Source organism: Podarcis melisellensis (genome assembly GCF_964234715.1).
Source record: "Podarcis melisellensis genome assembly, chromosome: 11".
Taxonomy (NCBI): domain Eukaryota; kingdom Metazoa; phylum Chordata; class Lepidosauria; order Squamata; family Lacertidae; genus Podarcis; species Podarcis melisellensis.
In genome coordinates, this window is record NC_138543.1 from 59,836,625 (window position 1) to 59,856,963 (window position 20,339).

The 20,339-nt window shown below is 46.7% G+C and overlaps 1 protein-coding gene and 1 long non-coding RNA gene across 6 annotated transcripts in view; one reads left to right on the forward strand and one right to left on the reverse strand.

Annotated features, from left to right (window-relative positions):
• LOC309379988 (maestro heat-like repeat family member 5) overlaps positions 1-20,339 on the reverse strand; it is a 37,435-nt gene that overhangs the window by 2,820 nt on the left and 14,276 nt on the right. For all 5 annotated transcript variants that reach the window (XM_081929596.1, XM_081929595.1, XM_081929598.1 and 2 more), the window contains 12 exons: positions 13,571-13,706; positions 12,592-12,710; positions 10,723-10,872; positions 10,434-10,588; positions 9,480-9,627; positions 8,837-9,018; positions 7,794-7,931; positions 6,922-7,036; positions 5,978-6,121; positions 5,294-5,470; positions 2,900-3,049; positions 1,133-1,258 (listed from right to left, as the gene is read on the reverse strand). In XM_081929596.1, coding sequence (XP_081785722.1) covers positions 1,133-1,258; positions 2,900-3,049; positions 5,294-5,470; positions 5,978-6,121; positions 6,922-7,036; positions 7,794-7,931; positions 8,837-9,018; positions 9,480-9,627; positions 10,434-10,588; positions 10,723-10,872; positions 12,592-12,710; positions 13,571-13,706 — 1,740 coding nt within the window. The remainder of the gene's footprint in view (positions 1-1,132; positions 1,259-2,899; positions 3,050-5,293; positions 5,471-5,977; positions 6,122-6,921; positions 7,037-7,793; positions 7,932-8,836; positions 9,019-9,479; positions 9,628-10,433; positions 10,589-10,722; positions 10,873-12,591; positions 12,711-13,570; positions 13,707-20,339) is intronic.
• Positions 13,701-20,325, forward strand: LOC309380234. Its single transcript, XR_014172750.1, has 2 exons — positions 13,701-14,106; positions 18,862-20,325. It is a non-coding gene; the product is annotated as an uncharacterized lncRNA (long non-coding RNA).

The following is a 20,339-nucleotide window of genomic DNA, read 5'->3' on the forward strand; positions in this document are numbered from 1 at the left end:
CAGAATCATACTTCATGCCCAAGTATTAAGAGCACAGAAAATGTTAGTTGGTTTAGTTGGCAGAACTATGGAGGCAGAGCAGAGCCGTCAGAGGAGAGCCACCCTCCTTGAATTTGTCCAGTCTTATTTTAAAGCCATCCAAGCTAGTGGCCAGCTGTGCGTCTTGTGGCAGTGAGTTCCATAGCATAACTGTGGATGTGGCAGTGTTGCTGGGCCTCTGTTTGCGGCTGTGCTGCACATAGATAATAGTGACAAAATGTCTTAGAAGACATCTGTGATGGAGAGGGCAAGGGCAAGCTGGTGGCTGCGGCCGGCTGATCCTGATGCCACAGATACAGACACAGGGAGATGAGAAGGCAGATGCTGCAGCAACATACCCTCCAACATTTCTCTGATGAAAATAGGGACGCCCCATTCCATAATGATAATTTTACAATTTATACCCCACCCAACTTAATGGGTTGCCCCAGCCACTTTGGGCAGCTTCCAACACACATAAAACCATAATAAAACATTAACAAAATGTTAAAAAACTTCCCTATACAGGATTGCCTTCAGATGGCTCAGAGGTCGGATAACTCCATACCCTCCAACATTTCTCCAATGAAAATAGGGACATCCTAAGGAAAAGTGGGACATTCCGGGATAAAATCAGAAACCAGGATGGTTTCTCTAAAATAAGGATGTCCCTGGAAAATAGGGACACTTGGAGGGTCTGCAGCCACAGCTAACCCAGGGGGATTCACATCAATACACCACAATGGCATAAAATGGGGGGGGGGGTTAATTTAGCAGAGGGAGAGGGAGGAGCAGCACCTTTCTAAGAAAAATCAACACATTCCCCCCGCCCATTTCTCAAGAGTCTGTTTTGAAGAATTTCATCTAGATATTCTTCCAGTTCCTCACCCAAGCCATGATCTGGGGCATTGCGGTGGATACAAAATAGTAGCCAGGCAGTAGAATAAAATAAGCCTGAAACTCCCACTGCTCACACCAAACACACACAGTTTGGGAGGAAAGTAAGTGAGTCCCAAACTGGATGGAAATGGAAATGGAAATGGATGGAAAATTTCTTCTCCTCTGAAGAAATCTGGTGAAAGGTGGAACAGTTGACCATGTTAATTTTACTCACAATGTACTTGCAGATAACTGAGAATCTGTAGTAGAGTCTGTCTTGCTGCACAGACTCAAAGATGTCAAAGGGCAGCTCCCCCAGTTTCAGGAAGGTGACAATTATGTTAAGGGCAATTCGACACTCCTAGAATCGAAAGGAGGGGTGACATTTTACTTCACATCAAGCCTTAGGCTTGCAACAGCTTTGAAAATATACATATCTGTATTAAGGCCGCAATGCAAATAAAATGCAGACAGTAACCCAGGTAGGGTTAAAAACACAACTAGCCCACTGGGAATTAAGCACCTGTAAATCCTGAGAGCTCACCTAGGTTTTTAACAAGCATCAAAATGCATCTAATGTGGCTCACCTGCACTCAGAAGGGAAGTGATTCCATAGAGAGGAGCTACCCTGAAAAAGACCCTCCCTCTGGTTACTGGCTGCTAAATAAACCTCCACCAGGCCGGCCTAGTCAGCTGATCACAGTGGCAGCAGAGGTGTCAAGGCTTAGCTTTCAAACCCAAAAACTCAAACCTGGGTGTTTCAAATAGTGTCTAATGACCAGGTTTTGAAACCAACCCTGCAGGGCTTCCACTCCTTAAAGCTAACCAGCCTGGATCAGAAGACTTCCAGAACCAACTTCCTTGGAAGGTGGTGGCCTCTCCTTCACTGGAGGTTTTTAAGCAGAAGTTGGAGGACCATCTGTCAAGGATGCCTGAGTTGAGATTCCTGCATTGCAGGGGGTGGACTAGAGGACCTTGGGATCCCTTCCAGCTCTGATTCTGTGGTTCGATGACTCTGACGGTTCCAACCTTCTGCAGAGCAATCCCAACCACAGCATGGTATCTGCAGAGCAAGTGACTTGAGCAAGGGGAAAGGGGTGAAAAAAGACCCAGGATCTCTAACATTTCTGACCTGGACAGAAAAATCCCTTTTTATTTTATTTTATTTTTTTAATAATATTTATTAAATTTTAAGAATAACAACAAACAGAAAAAAGAAAAAAGACAAGGAAGATATAAAGACACAAAAATACAAAAATTAAAAAATACAAAAAAATACAAACATTCATCATAAGAAAAAAAAGAAAAAACAAAAACATAAAACACACACACAAAAAAGAACAAAAATCCCTCTTTTTAACTTCTCATCTTTGATTCACTTACTTTCCTGACTTCCTCACGTCTCCCTTTTTTGTATCCCTTTTAAAAATTAATTCAGCAAATTCATATCCAATTAATTTTTCTATTATCAATCCAATCTTATTTTCCCCTTATTGCTAGAACCCCTTCAGTTCATTTCAATGTCATCAGCATTCAGAAATTTTACAATGTTTCTGTAAATAAATTTTAAATTTCCTCCAATCTTCTTCCACCAACTCTTCTCCCTGGTCTCGGATTCTGCCAGTCATTTCCGCCATTTCCATATTGTCCATTACTTGCATCTGCCATTCTTCCTTTTTAACCTCAGGTGTGGTGATGACTCAGACCCCAAGCACAATCGAGGCCCACCCATTCAAGACCAGTCCACGCATTACTTGATTTGTGGGGCAACATGTGATGATTCTCCAAGCCCTGCTGCACGTGTGGAAATTTCCAGGAAAGGGGAGAGTTCCTCAGCTGCAACAGATGCTTCGAGGACCACCTAGCATTGGCATCGTAAGGGGTTCCCACAGGCAGAGAAACATTGCTCTGCGTTCCAGCTGCGTGCGACAGTTGCCAGGGAGAAGGAGTTTGCCAAAGGGGCCAGGCGATGCCCAGACTGGCCCTTCCAGCCTCAACTCACCTCTCCGCTCACAGGGTCAGTCAGCTGGATTATCAGGGGGACAAGGCTCCTGATGACAATGTCCTCCACCCTGTTTCTGTGCTCTTCCTTCACGCCCCTCAACAGCATCCCGAAAAGAATGATGGAGCAAAGCCTGAGCTCATTGTCCTCCTGAGGAGAGAGAGGAGAACGCCAGTCAGTCCCAAGTGCTGTGCAGGGCAAACCCGTCTCACAGGTTTCAGGGAGTTTAGCTGAGCAAACGCTTCTCGTTCACTATGGGTCTGGTTGTTTGAGGGTGTTAGCTGGGCCCACACACAGGGGACCAACCCTGGGGGCCTTTGCCCACCACCGTCAAGGAGCTTAACGGACTGAGTTCATCTTGGTGCGTCTAAAGTTCTGCCAGCATCACCTGCTGGCAGACAGAGTCACCTGAAGTGCAGGTGAAGCAAGAAGTCTCGCAGATTAGGCCAGTGGGATCACTTGTGTGGGGGGGTGTCAGAGGGGGGCTTGAGGTATAAATGCGGCATGCGTGCGGCACATAGCATGGCATGTGTGCATGGCATGTGCATGTCACACAGCACCTGCCCCCTCAATTGCAGGGGCAAGATGGCGCAGCTGGTGTTCTGAATTTCACTGTGTTATTATCTTCTTTATTTTTTCCCATAAGTCTTTATTAAGGCTTTTTCATAATACAATTAAAAAAAGGAAACTGATCTAAATAAAAACAGAAAGAGAAACAGAAATGCAGAGTCTTCTCTCAAGGGTAGCTCTTAACCCTTGTCTCACCAGGAAAGAGGTCAACCCTGTTAGGATATTTCCGTTCCACCTTAAAAGGGAGCAGGCTTTGTGAGTCACAGAGTCTGCGTATTTCCTGTTCACAGGAAGTTTGTGTTTTCTATTGCTATCGTTTTTTCTCTCTCTCTCTGTGCCTGAACACGCAAGCAGGCAGTCATGATTTTTCCTTTGTTCTGACCAACGCTGAATAAACTTCTAAATAATGCTCTCCTGCGTGCATCTTTCGCTGTGCGAATTCTGCTGATAGAGCATGCATCAGCTCTGGAATGTGGCAAGCTATTTTCTGGAGCTCGTGTCGCTAATTGCTGATACTATATCTACGGGAGATCGATGGATCGTCCGGAGGCAACGTGGGGGCCATGATGGGCCATATCTCCCTGGCAGTATCCCAACAAACCCTCCCAGCCTCTTCCCTTCCCTGTCTCTCACTCAGGGTCCTTCACCAACAAGCCATCTCCTTCCTTGGAGCCCAACATGGGCGTAGCCAGGATTTATGCTGGTGGGGCAGTATTTATGTTGGGCAGGGGGTGGCTGAAGAACCAAGGTATCTGTGATGCGATTGGTCAGTTAATTAAGTATTTTTATTTATTTACTTGATTGAAGGGGAAGTTGCCCCCCTCCCCCGTTGACCATGCCCAAAGAGCACAAGAATCAATGGCCCTGAGCAGAGGACACCAAGGAAAACAAAAGGAAAAGACAGAAGAAAGAAGATGAAAGGAAGGAAGGGAGATAAAAAGGAATTTCGATTTTGTGTTATCATATTCCTTAGTGGGTCGTGCAAACCTCTATTCTGAATACAGTGGTAACTTGGTTCTCAAACAGCTTGGTGCTCAAATGCCTTGGTTCCCAAATGCCAAAAACTTGGAAGTATAAGTGTCCAGTTTTTGAACGTTTTTCGGAAGCCGAACGTCCGATGCGGCTGTTGGCTGTTTTTTTCAGGGCGCTTGCACCAATCAGAAGCCGTGCCATGGTTTTCGAACATTTCAGAAGTCAAATGGACTTCCAGAACGGATTAAAGTTCGAGAACCAAGGTACCACTGTATTTGGCGCTTTCGTTTTTACTATTTATTTTGCATTTTTGTTTTTGAGGCTTTTTCGGTTAGTTTTTGTGACTGTGTGGAACCCAGTTCAGCTACTGATAGATTGATTGTGTGACTGTGGAAATGGATAAAAGTCCCCCATCCAAACAATGACTATCATCAGTGCAGGTAAGAAAAAAAAATTATTTAAATTTTTATCATCTACAATACTGTCTTATTTATTTTTTAGTACGGTACATTGATTATTGCTTTCATTTTATGGCTCAGTGGTCTCGTTAGAGAGTAAAATTCGTGTTAACTTGCTGTTTTAGGGGTTGTTTTTAAAAGTCTGGAATGGATTAATCCGTTTTGCATTACTTTCTATGCCTGAGTGCACCTTGGTTTTGAAACGCTTTAGTTTTGGAACGGACTACGGAACGGATTAATTGAGAACCAAGGTACCACTGTGATTCTTTTCATAGTGTCGGGGGCACTGGGGATGAGGCTATGGAACCAAAGGGGCGCCCCCCCCAAAAAAAAAAATGTTTGGGAAGCACCAGGGCATGGATGAAGCCCATTTTGAGTAGGCTTCTTGACTTACATCATTGAAGTGTTTCAAGAGTTGAGGGTAGAGGCTGCAGCCGGCCAAGCTGTATTCCTCGCCCTCCAAGTGGTGGAACATGAGTTGCAGGCACTTAATGGACTCTTTGGCAATACTCTTGTCCGGATTGTAAGCGCAGTTGATCAGGGGCGAGATGAAGGGATTCAAGGACTCTTCCTGAAGGAAGGAAGGAAGCAGGTGAGGGAACACGGTCACTGCAGAGAAGTCAGCGCACGCAGACGCAGTTTGCACCCAGAAAGCCACGGCGTAAGCATTACACAAAAGTAAACAACCCAAGCGGGTGCTCTCTCCTGAGTCCTTGTGCAGGGTGGGGGCCTCCAATAGGGGAAGGGGCCAAAGCTGGAGCGTCTGCTTTGCGTGCAGAAGGTCCTGGGTTCAAGTCCTGGCATCTCCATGCATTGTTGGGAGAGACTCTTGAAACCTTGGGGAGCTGCTGCCGGTCCGTGTGGGCAACCCTGAGGTAGCCAGACCATTGGCTTGACTCTCTTTAAGGCAGCTTCCTTCCTGTGCTGATCTGCACCTGAGAATAAGGCTGCAGCAGAACAAAGGAATCTCATTTTATCAGCCTCATTGAAAGGCTGATATGGCTACCTCAAAGCGTTGTGGGGTTAATTTGTACACCGCTTCCTAATGTGCCCCCCCCCCCCGCCACCAATCTCTTACCTCCAACTGGTGCTGCAGCATGTAGCCCAGTCCTCGGATGCTGAAGAGCTGCATGAGGGGGCTGGCTTGCCCCATCCACTCCTTCAGGACGTCCATAATGTCTTGCTTCACGAAGAACAAGCCTATCTCTGAGTGGAAAAGGAGCTGCGGATGAAAACACATGATGTGTGCAAGGCCAAAGAAAGAAGGGAGGACAGGGGGAAATCTGTGCCACGGAAACCGAAGTCCGGTACGCCATACCCTCCAAGTGTCCTGATTTTCCAGGGACAGCCCCGGAATTACGAAAGCCAAGCGGCTTCTGATTTAATCCCGGAATGTCCCTGTTTTCCCTGCCAGAGCTGCCAGGGGAGGCGGATAAGCCAAAGCTTGTCCCCAATGCCAGCGGCAGGTGTGAGCGGGCCTGTCGTTGCCCCTCCATGGCATCTCCGTGGCCACTGCTGCTGGCCTCCTCCCTTGCGCAGCTGGTAGAGCAGCGGTTCTCAATCTGTAGGTCCCCAGATGTTGTTGGACTACAACTCCCATCATCCCTGAGCTCTGGCCTTGCTAACTAGGGATGATGGGAGTTGTAGTCCACCGACACCTGGGGACCCACAGGTTGAGAAAGGCTGTTGTAGAGGCTGCTGGAAAGCAGGTGAGGACGAGAAGAGGCTGTGACCACTAAAGCCCAGCCCTGTGTGCCATGCTGGCTCTGAGGGGCAGGCAGAGGGCAGGGCACCCCGGGCGGGAAGAAAGGGGGAGCAAAGCGCAAGGAGTTAGATAAGAGCTGAGGGCAGTGCGCATTAACTAAGGCCTGTAGAAACTGCTGCCCCAGGCAGAGGGCAGGCCTGCCAGCCATCAATGGTGGCTCAGGAGACCTTCTCACACCCTCTGCTTTCCTCGCCTGCCTGGGTGCAGTTGTGGCAAAGCAGGAGCGCCTGCAGGCATTCCCCGTTTCCGACTCTCACCTCCGTGAAGAAGGCCATCCCAACCGTCCTCTCCTTGGCGTCAGGGCGGCGCAAGTAGGCATTGGCCTGTTTGAAAGTCGTTCTGAGGTGTACTTTGGAGAAGGTGAACAAGGTTCTGAAACACAAAATCAGACACAAAGGATGCACAAGCTGGCAGGAAGAACCACTAACTGAATAATAATAATAATAATAATAATAATAATAATAATAATAATAATAATAATTCATTACTTGCACCCCACCCACCTGACTGCGTTGCCCCAGTCACTACCCTCTGCTCCTCTCCAGTTTCACCCAAGTCCTATCTAGCTCTCTCTGGCAAGGAAGGATGCTTGAGAGTGCAGGGCAGTTTCTTGCAAATAAATCTCCAAAGCCAGCAGAGTTTTCAGTGGGGAAGGTTCATTACTCCATTACCCCATATATACCCACTCGACCTCTTTGATTGGTGGACTTGGCACTCTTTCAGGCACCACAGAATGCCTGCTCTGCATTTAGTGTCTCAGCACCTAAACTTTGGGACTCCCTGCCTATGGATTTCAAACAGGTGCCTTCACTGTACTCTTTTGGGCCCCTGCTAAGAACGTTTTTGTTTAGACCAGCCTACCCAGATGTTTAGAAAGCTGCGGCAAATGTTAATCTGGTTTTAGTCGATTGTTATTTTAACTTTTCAAAAGTCTCAAATTATTGTTGTCAGTTTTTCTAATCAATATTTTCCTATCTTTTCTTTTTAACCGCTTTGAAGTTTGTTTATTACAATAAAACAGCATATACATTTTCTGAAATAAATAATAGGTTTATCCCCATTTCCCAGAAAGCAGGCCTTGGTGAGCTGCTCTTCATGCCTCACCTGCCAGTCCTTTTCACCATCTTACCTTGTCAGAAGACGAATGCCATCGAAAAAGCTTTCTGGGTTTGACAACATATCCCAGCACCTTTGCACCCCCAAAATGTTGTATTCTTTGACGTAGCCGCCACATCCAATAAGGTTTTTCAGAGCTTGCACAGTGGTCCTGAATCGAGGGAAAGAATTAAGAATATTATATTTATTTATCCATTTTAAAAAATTGTATACTGCCCTTCACCCGTAGATCTCAGAGCAGTTCACAACACAAAAATACAAGATAAAAAGCACAAAATAAATAATAAAAAGATGAATAAACCAAACCAATAACTCCTTCTTCCTCACAAACACAGCTGAAAGGGCGTAGGGTGTTAATCTGCCAATGGCCTGACAGAAGAACATCATTTTGGCCTGGCATCTAAAGGTATATAATGAAGGCACCAGGCAAGCCTCCCTGGGGAGGGCCTTTCACAAACAGGGAGCCACCACGGAAAAGGCCCCTTCTTGTGTTGCCACCCTCCGGACTTCTCATGGAGGAGGCACAGGAAGAAGGGCCTCCGATGATGATCACAAGGTCTGGGTAGGTTCATCTGGGGAGTTTTAGGTCCTTGACACCTTGCAGTCTCGAGCTGCTTGGCCTAACGGCTCCAGCCACAACCACCAGGCCCTGCAGCCTCTCACATGTTTCCAGCACGAGCTGCAACCTTCCGGCTGTGACAGAGACTTAAGGTTTAATGACACGTGAGTCGTGCCACACCAAAATCAGCCCATCGGGCGGGAGAGTCTCCAACATCCTTTCCCACTCTAGTGTCCTTCCGATGTTTGGGACTACAACTCCCATCTTCGCCACAGTTGTGCTGGCTGGGGCTGGTGGGAGTTGTGGTCCAAAGCCACTGAAGAGCACAGGGGTTGGGGAAGCCTGGGTCTCTTAGCTACCCAAGCTAAGCAGAACCTCCATGTGCAAGTGAAGCCTATCTCTTGGGTGAGGGCTGAGCCATCACTGCTCCGGTCAGGCTTGCAAGCGCCCAGAGAGAGAAGGGAGGGCCACCCCAAATACATGAGCAGGTCCCTTACGCCAGCGGCTGGAGATGCGAAGGGGGCTCCGGCATGAGACTTGTCGCCCTCGAAACTCTTCTGCTCGTCCCAAAAAGAAAATAGATCTGAGTGATAAGGGCAAGCAGCAGCTGGGGGAACTTGTTCTGCAGCACATCCGAAGCCTCCGGTAGCGACAGGATCAGGCACAAAGCGTTGGTAGCCTGGAGGGACAAGGACAGGAGAACAGCATTCAGCAGAGGACATTGTCAGATCAAGATCTTCCAACTCTTAATAATAATAATAATAATAATAATAATAATAATAATAATAATAATTTATATCCCGCCCTCCCCAGCCGAAGCCAGGCTCAGGGCGGCTATGCAGGATGTGACTCAGACCCCTGGTCCATCTCACTCAGTACTGTATACACTGACTAACAGTGGCTGTCCAGGGTTTCAGGTGAGGGACACCCCGACATGGAGATGCTGGGCCCTTCTGCATACAAAGCAGGTGTTCGGCCCCTGAGCCAGGGCTGGCCTCCAGGAGACCCCCCACAGCAATGGACTACTAAGAACCCCAGAGGCCAGTTATTAAGATGCAACCCCCCCTGCCAGAAGCCCCCAGCGCCATCCAGCTCCCATTCAAGAACCACCCAGGAGAGAGAAACGGAGTGGTTTCGTACCGCCATTGGCATCTGAGAAGTGCTGCGTCGCCTGTACGTGACTTCTGCGTTGGGGTCTTCATCCTGTAGCCTTTTCAGGAGGGGTCTCAGCAGCTTGATGCTGGCGTACGGATCGGAGACCAGGGCCTTCCAGATCGCTGCCGCACTTCTGCAATTTATGAAAACAGAATTTTCCCTTTTTCCTTTTCTTAAAAAAAGTCAGGCCTTTTGTATTTCCTTTATATCGCACGTGCATTAGCAAAGAAAGAAACTACTATTCCCCTTTTTGATATGTAACTCAGTATGAAACTGAAAAATAAATGAAGAAACCCCGCTTAAATTCAGCTCTCCCCATTTCCACATCATGAAAACTTTGCAGATTTTCATATCCAGTTTTGCCTCTTAAACACCTTTTGCAAATCGATCTCCTCTAATTTTATGTCTTTCTATATGTTATTTCCACCAGTTCATGCATTTCTGTGCCTACTTTTGTGTGTGTGTGTACTACTTGACTGGAGAACTGCATTGAAAAATTCAGAATAGTGTGAATTTTGAAATATGACAGTTCTCGTTATGGAAACTGCAAATGATGTAAGCTCTCGCTTAAAAGTGACCCAAACTGAATTTGTTCCCTGTCCCTGTCAACTGTCCAGAAGGTGTGTGTGTGGGAAACCTGGCAGGGCTTCCACCTGAATCTTGAACAAAGGTTTGATCCACAGTGGGTACTGCTTTTCACAGCGTGGAAGAAAGCCTCATTCCCACAGAGGAAGCAGCTTCCCGAGGGCAAAAAGTTGGCAGCTCTACTTGAAAAACCTGGCAGATGCCACAGAGTTGGGAAATCTCCATCCGTGGCTGATGGGCTGTGGCCTGGCTTGGTGGATCGCAGGTTATGCAGGGCATCTGAGACGCCCTGAGATTTGCAGGCAAAATGGATATATCCCCCCCGTATCACACTCATCTCTAAGAGGCCCTTACTCATCACACTCCAGTGAGCAGTCCAACAGGCTATCTACGACCGGGTTCAGGCGCTTCGCAGCAAGGTTAACTACAGCTGTGAGTGTCTCATCCTTCGTGCGGATGTCTGGAATTCTGTGGAGATGATTGTAAATCTCCTTCACAACAATGGGCAGCTGGAAGAAGATAAAAGAAGACCAGGATGAGAAAGTGTGGTGAACATCCCTAGAAACAAGCTAATTCTACACCTGAAGAAAATGTTTAATTTAGAGGAAACCTGCTCCCCCCCTGCCTCCCTTTTGAGCCTTACATCTTCCATGTCCATCCCGCATTCCTCAAGGAAGGAACTCAGCAGCTTCCCTGCAGCCTGAGAGACGGCTCTGTCTTCCACTATCAGGTTGTCAATCGCCTTCAACACGACTTCGTTGATCTGGCTGGGCGTGAGGTGCTCCCCAAAAGCCTGGCACAAAGAAGAAAGACGAGGGAGTTTTCTTCTGCTACGCATCTGACCACTTTTCAGTATTCCAAGGGACAAACCAAGTGAAAGACACATCCACTCTGCCTTGTGGAAGGTTGAACTAGATGACCCTCAGGGTCCCTTCCAACTCTCCAATTCTGCTTCTATTTAAATGTTTCTTTAAGTAATTGAAAGATTTCCCAACAAACAAAACTAAGAGTCAGGTGACGCCTTCCTATTTTCCATCCACATGTAAAACTGGTTATGACATTGGAACATGAAGAGGTACAATCTAAAGTCAGACTAGAAAATAAGATACCTGTTCTTGCAGAAACAGAGAGGGCGAGTAATGGTGGATATCAGTTATATAATCAATCAATGCCAATCGAAGTCAGATTTGGTGGGAACCTGCAGGCTGTGTGTTTATTTCTTAATATACGTCAAAAACATCCACCACAATGTTAGCATAGTCCAGGCTTCCTCAACCTTGGCCCTCCAGATGTTGTGAGACTGCAATTCCCAGCATCCCTGACCACTGGTCCTGCTAGCTAGGGATCATGGGAGTTGTAGGCCAAAAACATATTGAGGGCCGAGGTTGAGGAAGCCTGGCATAGCCCATTGGCTTGGCAGTGCCTCATGAAATGGGCACCAAATGAGCCAACTTTTCATACTCTTTTTCTGCCCAAGGTGGCAATGCCTGGTTCTCTCTCCTCCCCATTTTATCCTCAAGATGTAGTTTAGACCGAGAGACCATGACTGACCCCATGAGTTTCCTGGCTGAGTGGGGATCTGAACCCTAGGTCTCCCAGTGCCTGGTCAGACTCTCTAGCCACTGCACCACACTGCCTCTCCTCGATCCAGCAAAGGTCAGACATGCAGGGAAGCAGCTCTCCTCACCGCAGTGGCCCATCAGATGCACAGCTAGGGCTACTCCACAATTCTCCTGCAGGATCCCTTGGCTTGGCAGGTTGCAGCTTGCAATGCATACGGGTCTCTAGCCGGGGCTCACACTTGTGGCAGTGCCTGAGTAGTTTGGGGTTGGGATCTATCTATCTATCTATCTATCTATCTATCTATCTATCTATCTATCATCTATCTAACGTTTTGTGTAATGTGACCTTTTAAAATACAGTCATACCTCAGGTTACAACTGCTTCAGGTTGCATTTTTTCAGGTTGCAGACCACCGAAACCCGGAAGTACCACTTTGTGCATGCGCAGAAGTGCTGAATCGCATCCCGCGCATGCGCAGATGCGGGTTGCGAACGTGCATCCCGCACGGATCACGTTCGCAACCCGAGTGCCCACTGTAAGTAGAATTTGGCATGCAATTTAGACCAACGGGCACTTGGCTTCAAAAGATTTATTCTACTACAATGCATTTCTGTATGTTATTTACACTTATATATTCATTTTCTGGACACTTTCAGCTTGCACAATCCTTTTTGTACACACTGTTTGGCCAGGAAATGGCACTGAAAAATTCAAGGATGTATGAATTTCAAAGGCAGCTTATGTTTCCGTTCTCATATTGTTTCAAGAAGCCTGGATTTGATAGCTTTGGCTTTAAATGTGAACTGCTCTGAATCTCTGAATCTCTCCCTCATCCCCTAGAAGGCCATGAGGAGGTTGGTGGGGCCCCATTTGCCCGAATGGACGGACCTCTGCTAACTGAGAGATGGCTGCGGCCTTAGCAAGAAACAGTCCAAAAAGCCACACCTACCTTGGCCACTTTGGAGACGTCGGTGTAGAAGATGGCGGGCCCAGGGATGAAGAAGTCTTCTCGGAACCATTTGACCACGTTGCCTTTCCTGTTCTTATGCCTCATCTCCACCTTCTTAGCTAAACGGGGTCAGGGTTGGGGATATGCAGGCAAAAGAACACAGCATTAGTGCTCCCTGCACCAAACCCACAAAAAGATTCTCAATTTCACCTCAAAAATTATAATTCAGAACTGGGAAAGGTTCAGAAGGGGGCAACCAAAAAGACTGGGGTGGTTGTGGAGCTCTATGGTCACAGCATTTGGGGGGTTTTCTGTTTAGAAAAATGGCGAGGATAAGGAGACACAATGTATGGCAAGGGGAAAGTGGAGAGAGAGAGAGAGAAAGCTTTCTTTCTCTACCTCCTAACACGAGAACTCCGGGACCTCCAATGAAACTGAAGTTTCAGGATGGTCCTTCTTCATGCAGTGCACAGCTAAACTTTGGAACTCCCTGCCACAGGAGGCACTGATGGCCACGGACCAAGATGGCCTTCAAATTCATGGAAGAGAAGGCTACCCATGGCTATTAGCCAGGATGGCTATGCTCGACCTCCACGGTCAGAGGCAGCAAAGCACAGGAGAAGAAAGAGCTCTTGAGTTCGAATTCTGCTTGCTGGTTTCCCACAGGCATCTGGTCAACCCCTGTGGGAACAAGATGCTGGACTGGGGTGAGCCACTGGTCTGATCCAGAAGGCTTTTCTTGTGTTCTTCAGCAGTGAATCCCTCCCCTCAGACTGACCTCTCGTCTCTGGCCAATGGGGTGTTTGCGTCAGGCCAGTGCTGGCACGAATTCTGGCTGTCCTGAGCTCCCATCACCCCCAGCAGCAGCCAGCATGGGCAACACGCAGGGATGATGGGAGTTGGAGCAGATTCTGGAGGGCTGCAGATCTCCCACGCTGCGGCTTACAAGAAACAAGCCCTTTCCCCGCACCCCCCTCACCCATTTTGGCTATCATGATGTAATGGAGATGATACAAGGCCTCCGCTGACTGCAGGCCAATCTCCTTCACGTTGTCCGCGAGGTGAAGGGACAAGAGCGCCACCAGCTGTCCAAGAAGGGGGAAATCCTGGGATATCTAGGAGGTGGAGAGAGAGAGATGCACAGTCAGCCCTCGTCCCACAGAGCCCAGCAAGAGAAAACCGTCTGGCATGCTTTCAGTCGGCAAAGGTGGCAGAGGGGCGCAGGGCAAGAGACCCGTGCTTAGGTGGCCCCCCCAAGGCTTGCCCCAGGGCTTTTTCCCCAGCCAGAACTCACTGGAACTCAGTTCTGGCACCTCTCAGGTGGGCGCTATTGCCATTGTAAGAGAATGAGGGAGGTGAGTTCATGGTGAGTCCTGGCACCTCTTTTTCTAGAAAAATAGCACTGGCTGGCACCTTCCCCTGAGATGGCCATGCCACACCGCTTTGGGGAGCAGGGGAAAAAATCATCTAGTTCACACCTGAACTTTCCAAAGCAATACGCCAACCAAGACACAGGTTTTCTTGGAACTTTGAAGTGTCAGGCATAGCTCTAATGGCTCTAGCCCAAACGTAGCAAAGTTTTCCTGCACAGCGAGGAAGCTAGTTGAGGTGGAAATGACTTGTCAGCTAGACTCAGAACAACTATTTACAGGATTTATTAAAAGGAAAAATAAAACCAGCAGAGTTTCTGCATACAAAGCAAAGCAAAATAAATCCTTTCTTTCTCTCTCTCTCTCTCTTAACCATACACAGCACTACTACTCCTAACACACCCACCCAACACAAACTGTGCTAGCATTCCTAGATAACAGAGTTGAGTGCTGGTCGTTAACCAATCAGAGTAAGTAGTTTCTAGGTCAAGCAGACCTTGGCTTTCTGCCAAGAGCAAATTGACACGGCCTTGAGTTAATTGTGTGAAGCCAGAATCTGTAAGTTTCCATGAGAATCAATTAACAGAAACTGAACACCCCCTCACAGATTCTGCTGGACAATTAACATCAAATAACACCTATGTAGGAGATTATTTTTCCAGCAAACCTAAACCCTTGCACATTTGCTTGTTCTTTATCTTTGCCAATGGTTTAGTTAATGCATCTGCTACATTTTCTTCACTTGATACATAAGTACATGTGATTATATTATCTTGTACACAGCAACGTACATTTTGGTATTTTACAGAGATATGTTTGGAACGTGATTTGAAACCCTCTGTTTTACTTAAGGTTATACAAGCCTGATTATCAATGTAAACTTGTACTGGTTCTCCACAATTTACATTTAAATCTGCTAACAAATGCTTGAAATAAATCACCTTGTTGCACAATTCACTCAATACGGCGTACTCGGATTCCGTTGATGACACACTTACAACGTCTTGCTTGCGTGACCGCCAGCTGATTAAAGCTCCACCAACCATTATGACTAGTCCTGTGACGGATTTTCTATCCGGCAAATTTCCCCAATCACTATCACAGTAGCAACTCAACGTTTCATCCTCTGAAGAATTTAATTGTAACATATAGCCAATTGTCTGTTTGAGGTATCTCAGAACTTGTTTTACCCCTTTCCAGGCATTTAGTGTGGGTTTTGAGACCAATCTACTTAATATGCCCACTGCATAGCTAATATCAGGTCTGGACCACTGTGCTAGATACAATAAACTTCCAGTTACAGAATGATATACATCAGGATGTTCAAATTCAGGACTCTCATCTAGATGAAGTGTTTTTATGAAACCTGGATCCATAGGCACCACTGCCCCTTTGCAATCCTGCATCCTGTATGTAGTCAGTAGTTGTTTAACTTTGTTCTGCTGACTAATTAGGCAGCTGCCATCTTGGGCCCAGCACACTTCCAACCCTAGATATGTCCTAACCGGGCCTAAGTCTCGTCATAATCTTTTCCAGGCCTCTGAGAGTATCCTTGAGCCACTAAACGAGCTTTGCATTTGTACTTTCCTGTCACCAGAGGTTTAAGTTTGTACACCCACCTGCAGCCTACAATCTTTGCCCCCTCAGGCGCTGCTACTGGTGTAAAAACCTTGTGCTCATTCAGAGAGGACATCTCTTCCTCCATTGCCTGTTTCCAGAGCTCTGCCTCCTCTTTTGGTAACTTTAACACCTCCTGAAAACTCTTGGGCTCTGCAATTACACTAAACACATTTGCAGTATCTGGAGAAAAACGCACCGGAGGCACTCCTTTGTTTTGTCTTTTAGATCTTCTGGGAGAAAATTTTTCTTCTGACCCACTTTCCTCCTCAGAACTACGACCTCTCTTTTGTTGCTTAGCAACTGATCTCTGGCTAATTCCACTTTCTTGAGAGCTCTTAGCTGAACTTTCCTCCCCCTCAGACTCTGATTCTCTATGTTTACCTTCAGAGTCATGAATCTCCTGGGAAGGTTCAAACCAAACCTCAGTATTGGCATGTAGTCTCTCCCAGCCACTATGTTCACAAAAACTGGCATTCCTGGAGATCACAATGCCATTTTTCCCTTCAGCAAAGCGGAAACCTTTTCCCAGCTCCTGGTAACCCACAAACACTAACTGTTTGGTCTTAGGATCTCCCTTCCTTCTCATTTGTTTTGGAATTAATACCCAGGCTTTTGATCCAAACACATGCAAATGGTCAATTTTGGGTTTTTTCTGAAACAATTTAAAGTACGGAGTTGTACCTATTGTTTGATGAAAGAGCCTATTTTGGAGATAACACGCGGTGAGCATGCTCTCCCCCCAATAAGACATGGGCAAATCAGCATCATCAAGCATGGCAAACATCATATTTTGTAAAGATCTGTTTTTTCGCTCTGCAACGCCATTCTCCTCTGGGGAAAAAGCGTTCGTTTTTCTATGCCCAATGCCACGCACGCTTTTGTAACCAATCTCTAAAAGCATTTGACATAAATTCACCACCTCTGTCCGTCTGAATCCTTCTGAGTTTAGTGGACAGAAATCTTTCCACAGATGCCACCCAGCCTTTAAACTTAGTGAACACGTCACCCTTATTCTTCATGGGAAAACCCCAAGAGTAACGCGTGACGTCATCCACAATTGTTAATGAAAAACGCGATCCACCCCTGCTTACAGGAAATGGACCAATTACGTCCATGTGAACCAGCTGTAGCGGTGACTCACTAACTCTGTCACTTCTGGGGTAAGAGACTCTGTGGGTTTTAACCTTTTTACAAACATTACAATCAAGGTACTTGTTACAACTCTTTAAAGCACCCCCATCAGCCAATTCAGACATTTTTAGTACACTTTTCCAGCCAGCATGCCCCAATTTCCTATGCAATAAGTGCACACAGTTGTCATGTATAGCTTTGTTATTCACTGCAGGCTGAGATTTACTGACTACTGCTGCAACTTGAGATCCTGCTTTAAGCCAAAACAAGCCTCCCTCTGACTTAGCAGTGCCTAAAATCTCACCAGCCTTCTTAATAATGCAACTGTCTCCTTCAAAATACACTTTAAACCCAGCTTTTAGCAAACAATCTACAGACATCAGATTGCTCCTTAATGAAGGCACATAAAGTACATTTTGCAGGCATTCACGAAGACAAGGAACAAAAACTGCACCCCCCGAAATCACTTCGGAAGTACTTCCGTCTGCTAGAGCCACCTGGCTGCGCTGTGCTGAGTTCTTGGAAACAAACAATTCATCTGAGTTTACGATGTGCCGAGATGCTCCCGAATCGACCACCCAGACAGCTTGTTTCTCATCAGCAATCTTGACCTCGGGGGTCACCAGCTGAGCCGACTGTTTTCGTTTGAAGAATTTCTTTTTCCGCTGCTGCTGCTGCTGATCTCGTCTCTGCTCCTGCACCGGCCACTGAGACTTGACCAACTCCGGACATTGTCGTTTTAGATGCGCTGAAGACCCACATCGGAAACAACGCCTAACAGCAAAAGCTGACTCCTCATCAGTACGCTGCTCTTGCTTCACCTCTGGCACGGCATGAGAACTCCCTCCAAACCGCCCGCCTGTAGAAGCCTCTGCAGCAAACGACCTTTCTTGCCTCTTCTGCCATTCTTCAATCAAACGCCCAGTAACGTGACTGACTGATAAATCACGCTCCTGTATGCCTTCTAGAGACAAAACTAAATTATCCCAGCTTTCCGGGAGAGAACTCAAAATAATAGCCACCTTCTCCTGCTGGTCTAACGCACAGTCTCTTTCCTGCAGCGCAGTAAACTTTAACTGTAAACTGTGTAGGTGTTCCTGCATTGTAACCCCAGGCTGTAACATTGCCTTGTACAATGCCTTGCGAATGAACAGCTTGGAAACCGCTGTCTCACGCACATGGAGTTCTTTAAGTGCTTGCCACACTCCTCTAGCTGTCTTGATTCCCCTCACATACGGCAACTGGGAATCTTCCAGCCCCAAGACAATTGTGGCCCTTGCTCTTTGGTCTTTATCGAGGTCCTCATCATCAGGCTTCGCAGGAAACTTACTCACCACTTGCCAGAGACGATCCCTCTGCAGCACTGCCTGCATGCGATCCGACCACAGCAAGTAATTGGAGTCATTCAGACGCTCAAAAGCCATCTGAACTGGTTGTGAGGCCATCTTGAGATCGATGTCCCTGGAACCCGGAACCAGCTGCTCACGACCACCGAGAGAGAAAACAGGAACCACAGCAACCCAGCACTAGCACGCTGCAGCTGTTGTCCTTGTGTCCACTGCGTCACCAGCTCACAGCACTCAGGAACCAGCCAGTGTCCATCTGCTGCACCAACAGGAACAACAACTTCTGGAACTACTGGAACCAACACCGTTGATGCTGACACCACCACAACTCAGGCTGGCAGCACAATACCCATAACCTCTTGGAACTTTGAAGTGTCAGGCATAGCTCTAATGGCTCTAGCCCAAACGTAGCAGAGTTTTCCTGCACAGCGAGGAAGCTAGTTGAGGTGGAAATGACTTGTCAGCTAGACTCAGAATAACTATTTACAGGATTTATTAAAAGGAAAAATAAAACCAGCAGAGTTTCTGCATACAAAGCAAAGCAAAATAAATCCTTTCTTTCTCTCTCTCTCTCTTAACCATACACAGCACTACTACTCCTAACACACCCACCCAACACAAACTGTGCTAGCATTCCTAGATAACAGAGTTGAGTGCTGGTCGTTAACCAATCAGAGTAAGTAGTTTCTAGGTCAAGCAGACCTTGGCTTTCTGCCAAGAGCAAATTGACACGGCCTTGAGTTAATTGTGTGAAGCCAGAATCTGTAAGTTTCCATGAGAATCAATTAACAGAAACTGAACAGGTTTTCCTTCAAAATCCTCGCTTCCACAAATTTGGCAATGCAGTTCTCCAAACCACCACAACAAAACACAGACATTACGGGAAAAGGTATACAGAAATGCACAATTCATAAAAGCAACATGCTTGAATCCTGGGTGGACCAAGTCTCTTTTTACCTGTCTAGATACATCTTGGCAACTAGAGGCCCTAATATCCTCTAGGGCTAGGCGTGCCTTTTACCAGCTTGGACTGGTTTGCAAACTATGGCTCTTCCTAGACAGGGGTAGCCTGACCACTGCAGTCCATATTTTGGGAACCTCAAGGCTGGATTACTGAAATGTATTGGGGGGGGTCTGCCCTTGGATCTGCTTCACAGGCTCCAGCTCATGCAGAATGCTGTGGCCAGATTGCTGGTGGGGGCCTTGGGCTGAGAACATGGGACACCATTGTTAAAACAGCTGCATTGGTGGCCTATCTATTTCTGAGGCAGCTTCAAGGTTCTTCTTTTCATTAACAAAGACCTGACCATCTGAGGTCCAGGCTGCCTCAGGATGTCAGGAATTCGTATATCGCAGCTTGATCACTGAGAACATCTATGGGAGTATTGTTAAACCAGAGGGAAAGAGGGAGAGATGCTATGTTATTATATATCTCCTGCACAGATGCAGAATCAATTTAACACCCTGGCTGAAATTTCCCAAGAGGCATCCCTCTGTCTGAAGTTGGAAATAGCAAGATGAACCAAATGGGTTTCTTGGCAAACCCAGCAAAGTGATTCTTCTGTTCTTATGATCTACGTAGGTCAGGAAGGGAATTTCCACACACAACCCTCATATTTGCTCGAGGGTTAGACCGATTAGCCTGATTCTGCCCTGGATACGCTTCCAGAAGGGTTTTTCCTGTGGGATCGGTGCTGATTAGTACCAGTTATTATTGTATTCACTTATGAACCACTTCCCTCGAGGCACGCAACATATGCAAGTTTTAATTTTATTATTTATTTTATTGCATTTACCTCTCAGGTTTTTCTGCAGGGAGCTCAAGGTGGCCCTCCTCCTCCTCCTTTAATCCCCACAACCATCCTGGGAGGTAGGCTAGGCCAAGAGGCAGTCACAGGCCCCCAAGATCACACTCAATGAGAGTCACTGCTGTGTGGGGGAATTTGAACCCGGGTCTCTCCCAGGTCTCAGACCAACACTCTAACTACTACACCACAGTGTCTTACACAGCATAAATGCTAAATGGGCCAGTATAAATGCTAGCCTGTATCCCACCCTGTAACCTACCTCCATTGAATCTAGACTTACCCTTTCCGGAGAAAATCCAACAATTTAAAAACATGTTAAAAACAAAAACGAAAAGCCTATTGCCAAAGACCCATTTGCTATATCTAATCGGAATGATCTGCTATTGTATTCCTGTGTTTTTATATTGTAAACCACCCTGTGATCTTCAGATGAAGAGCAGTATGGAAATTTAATACATTTTAAAAAAATCAAA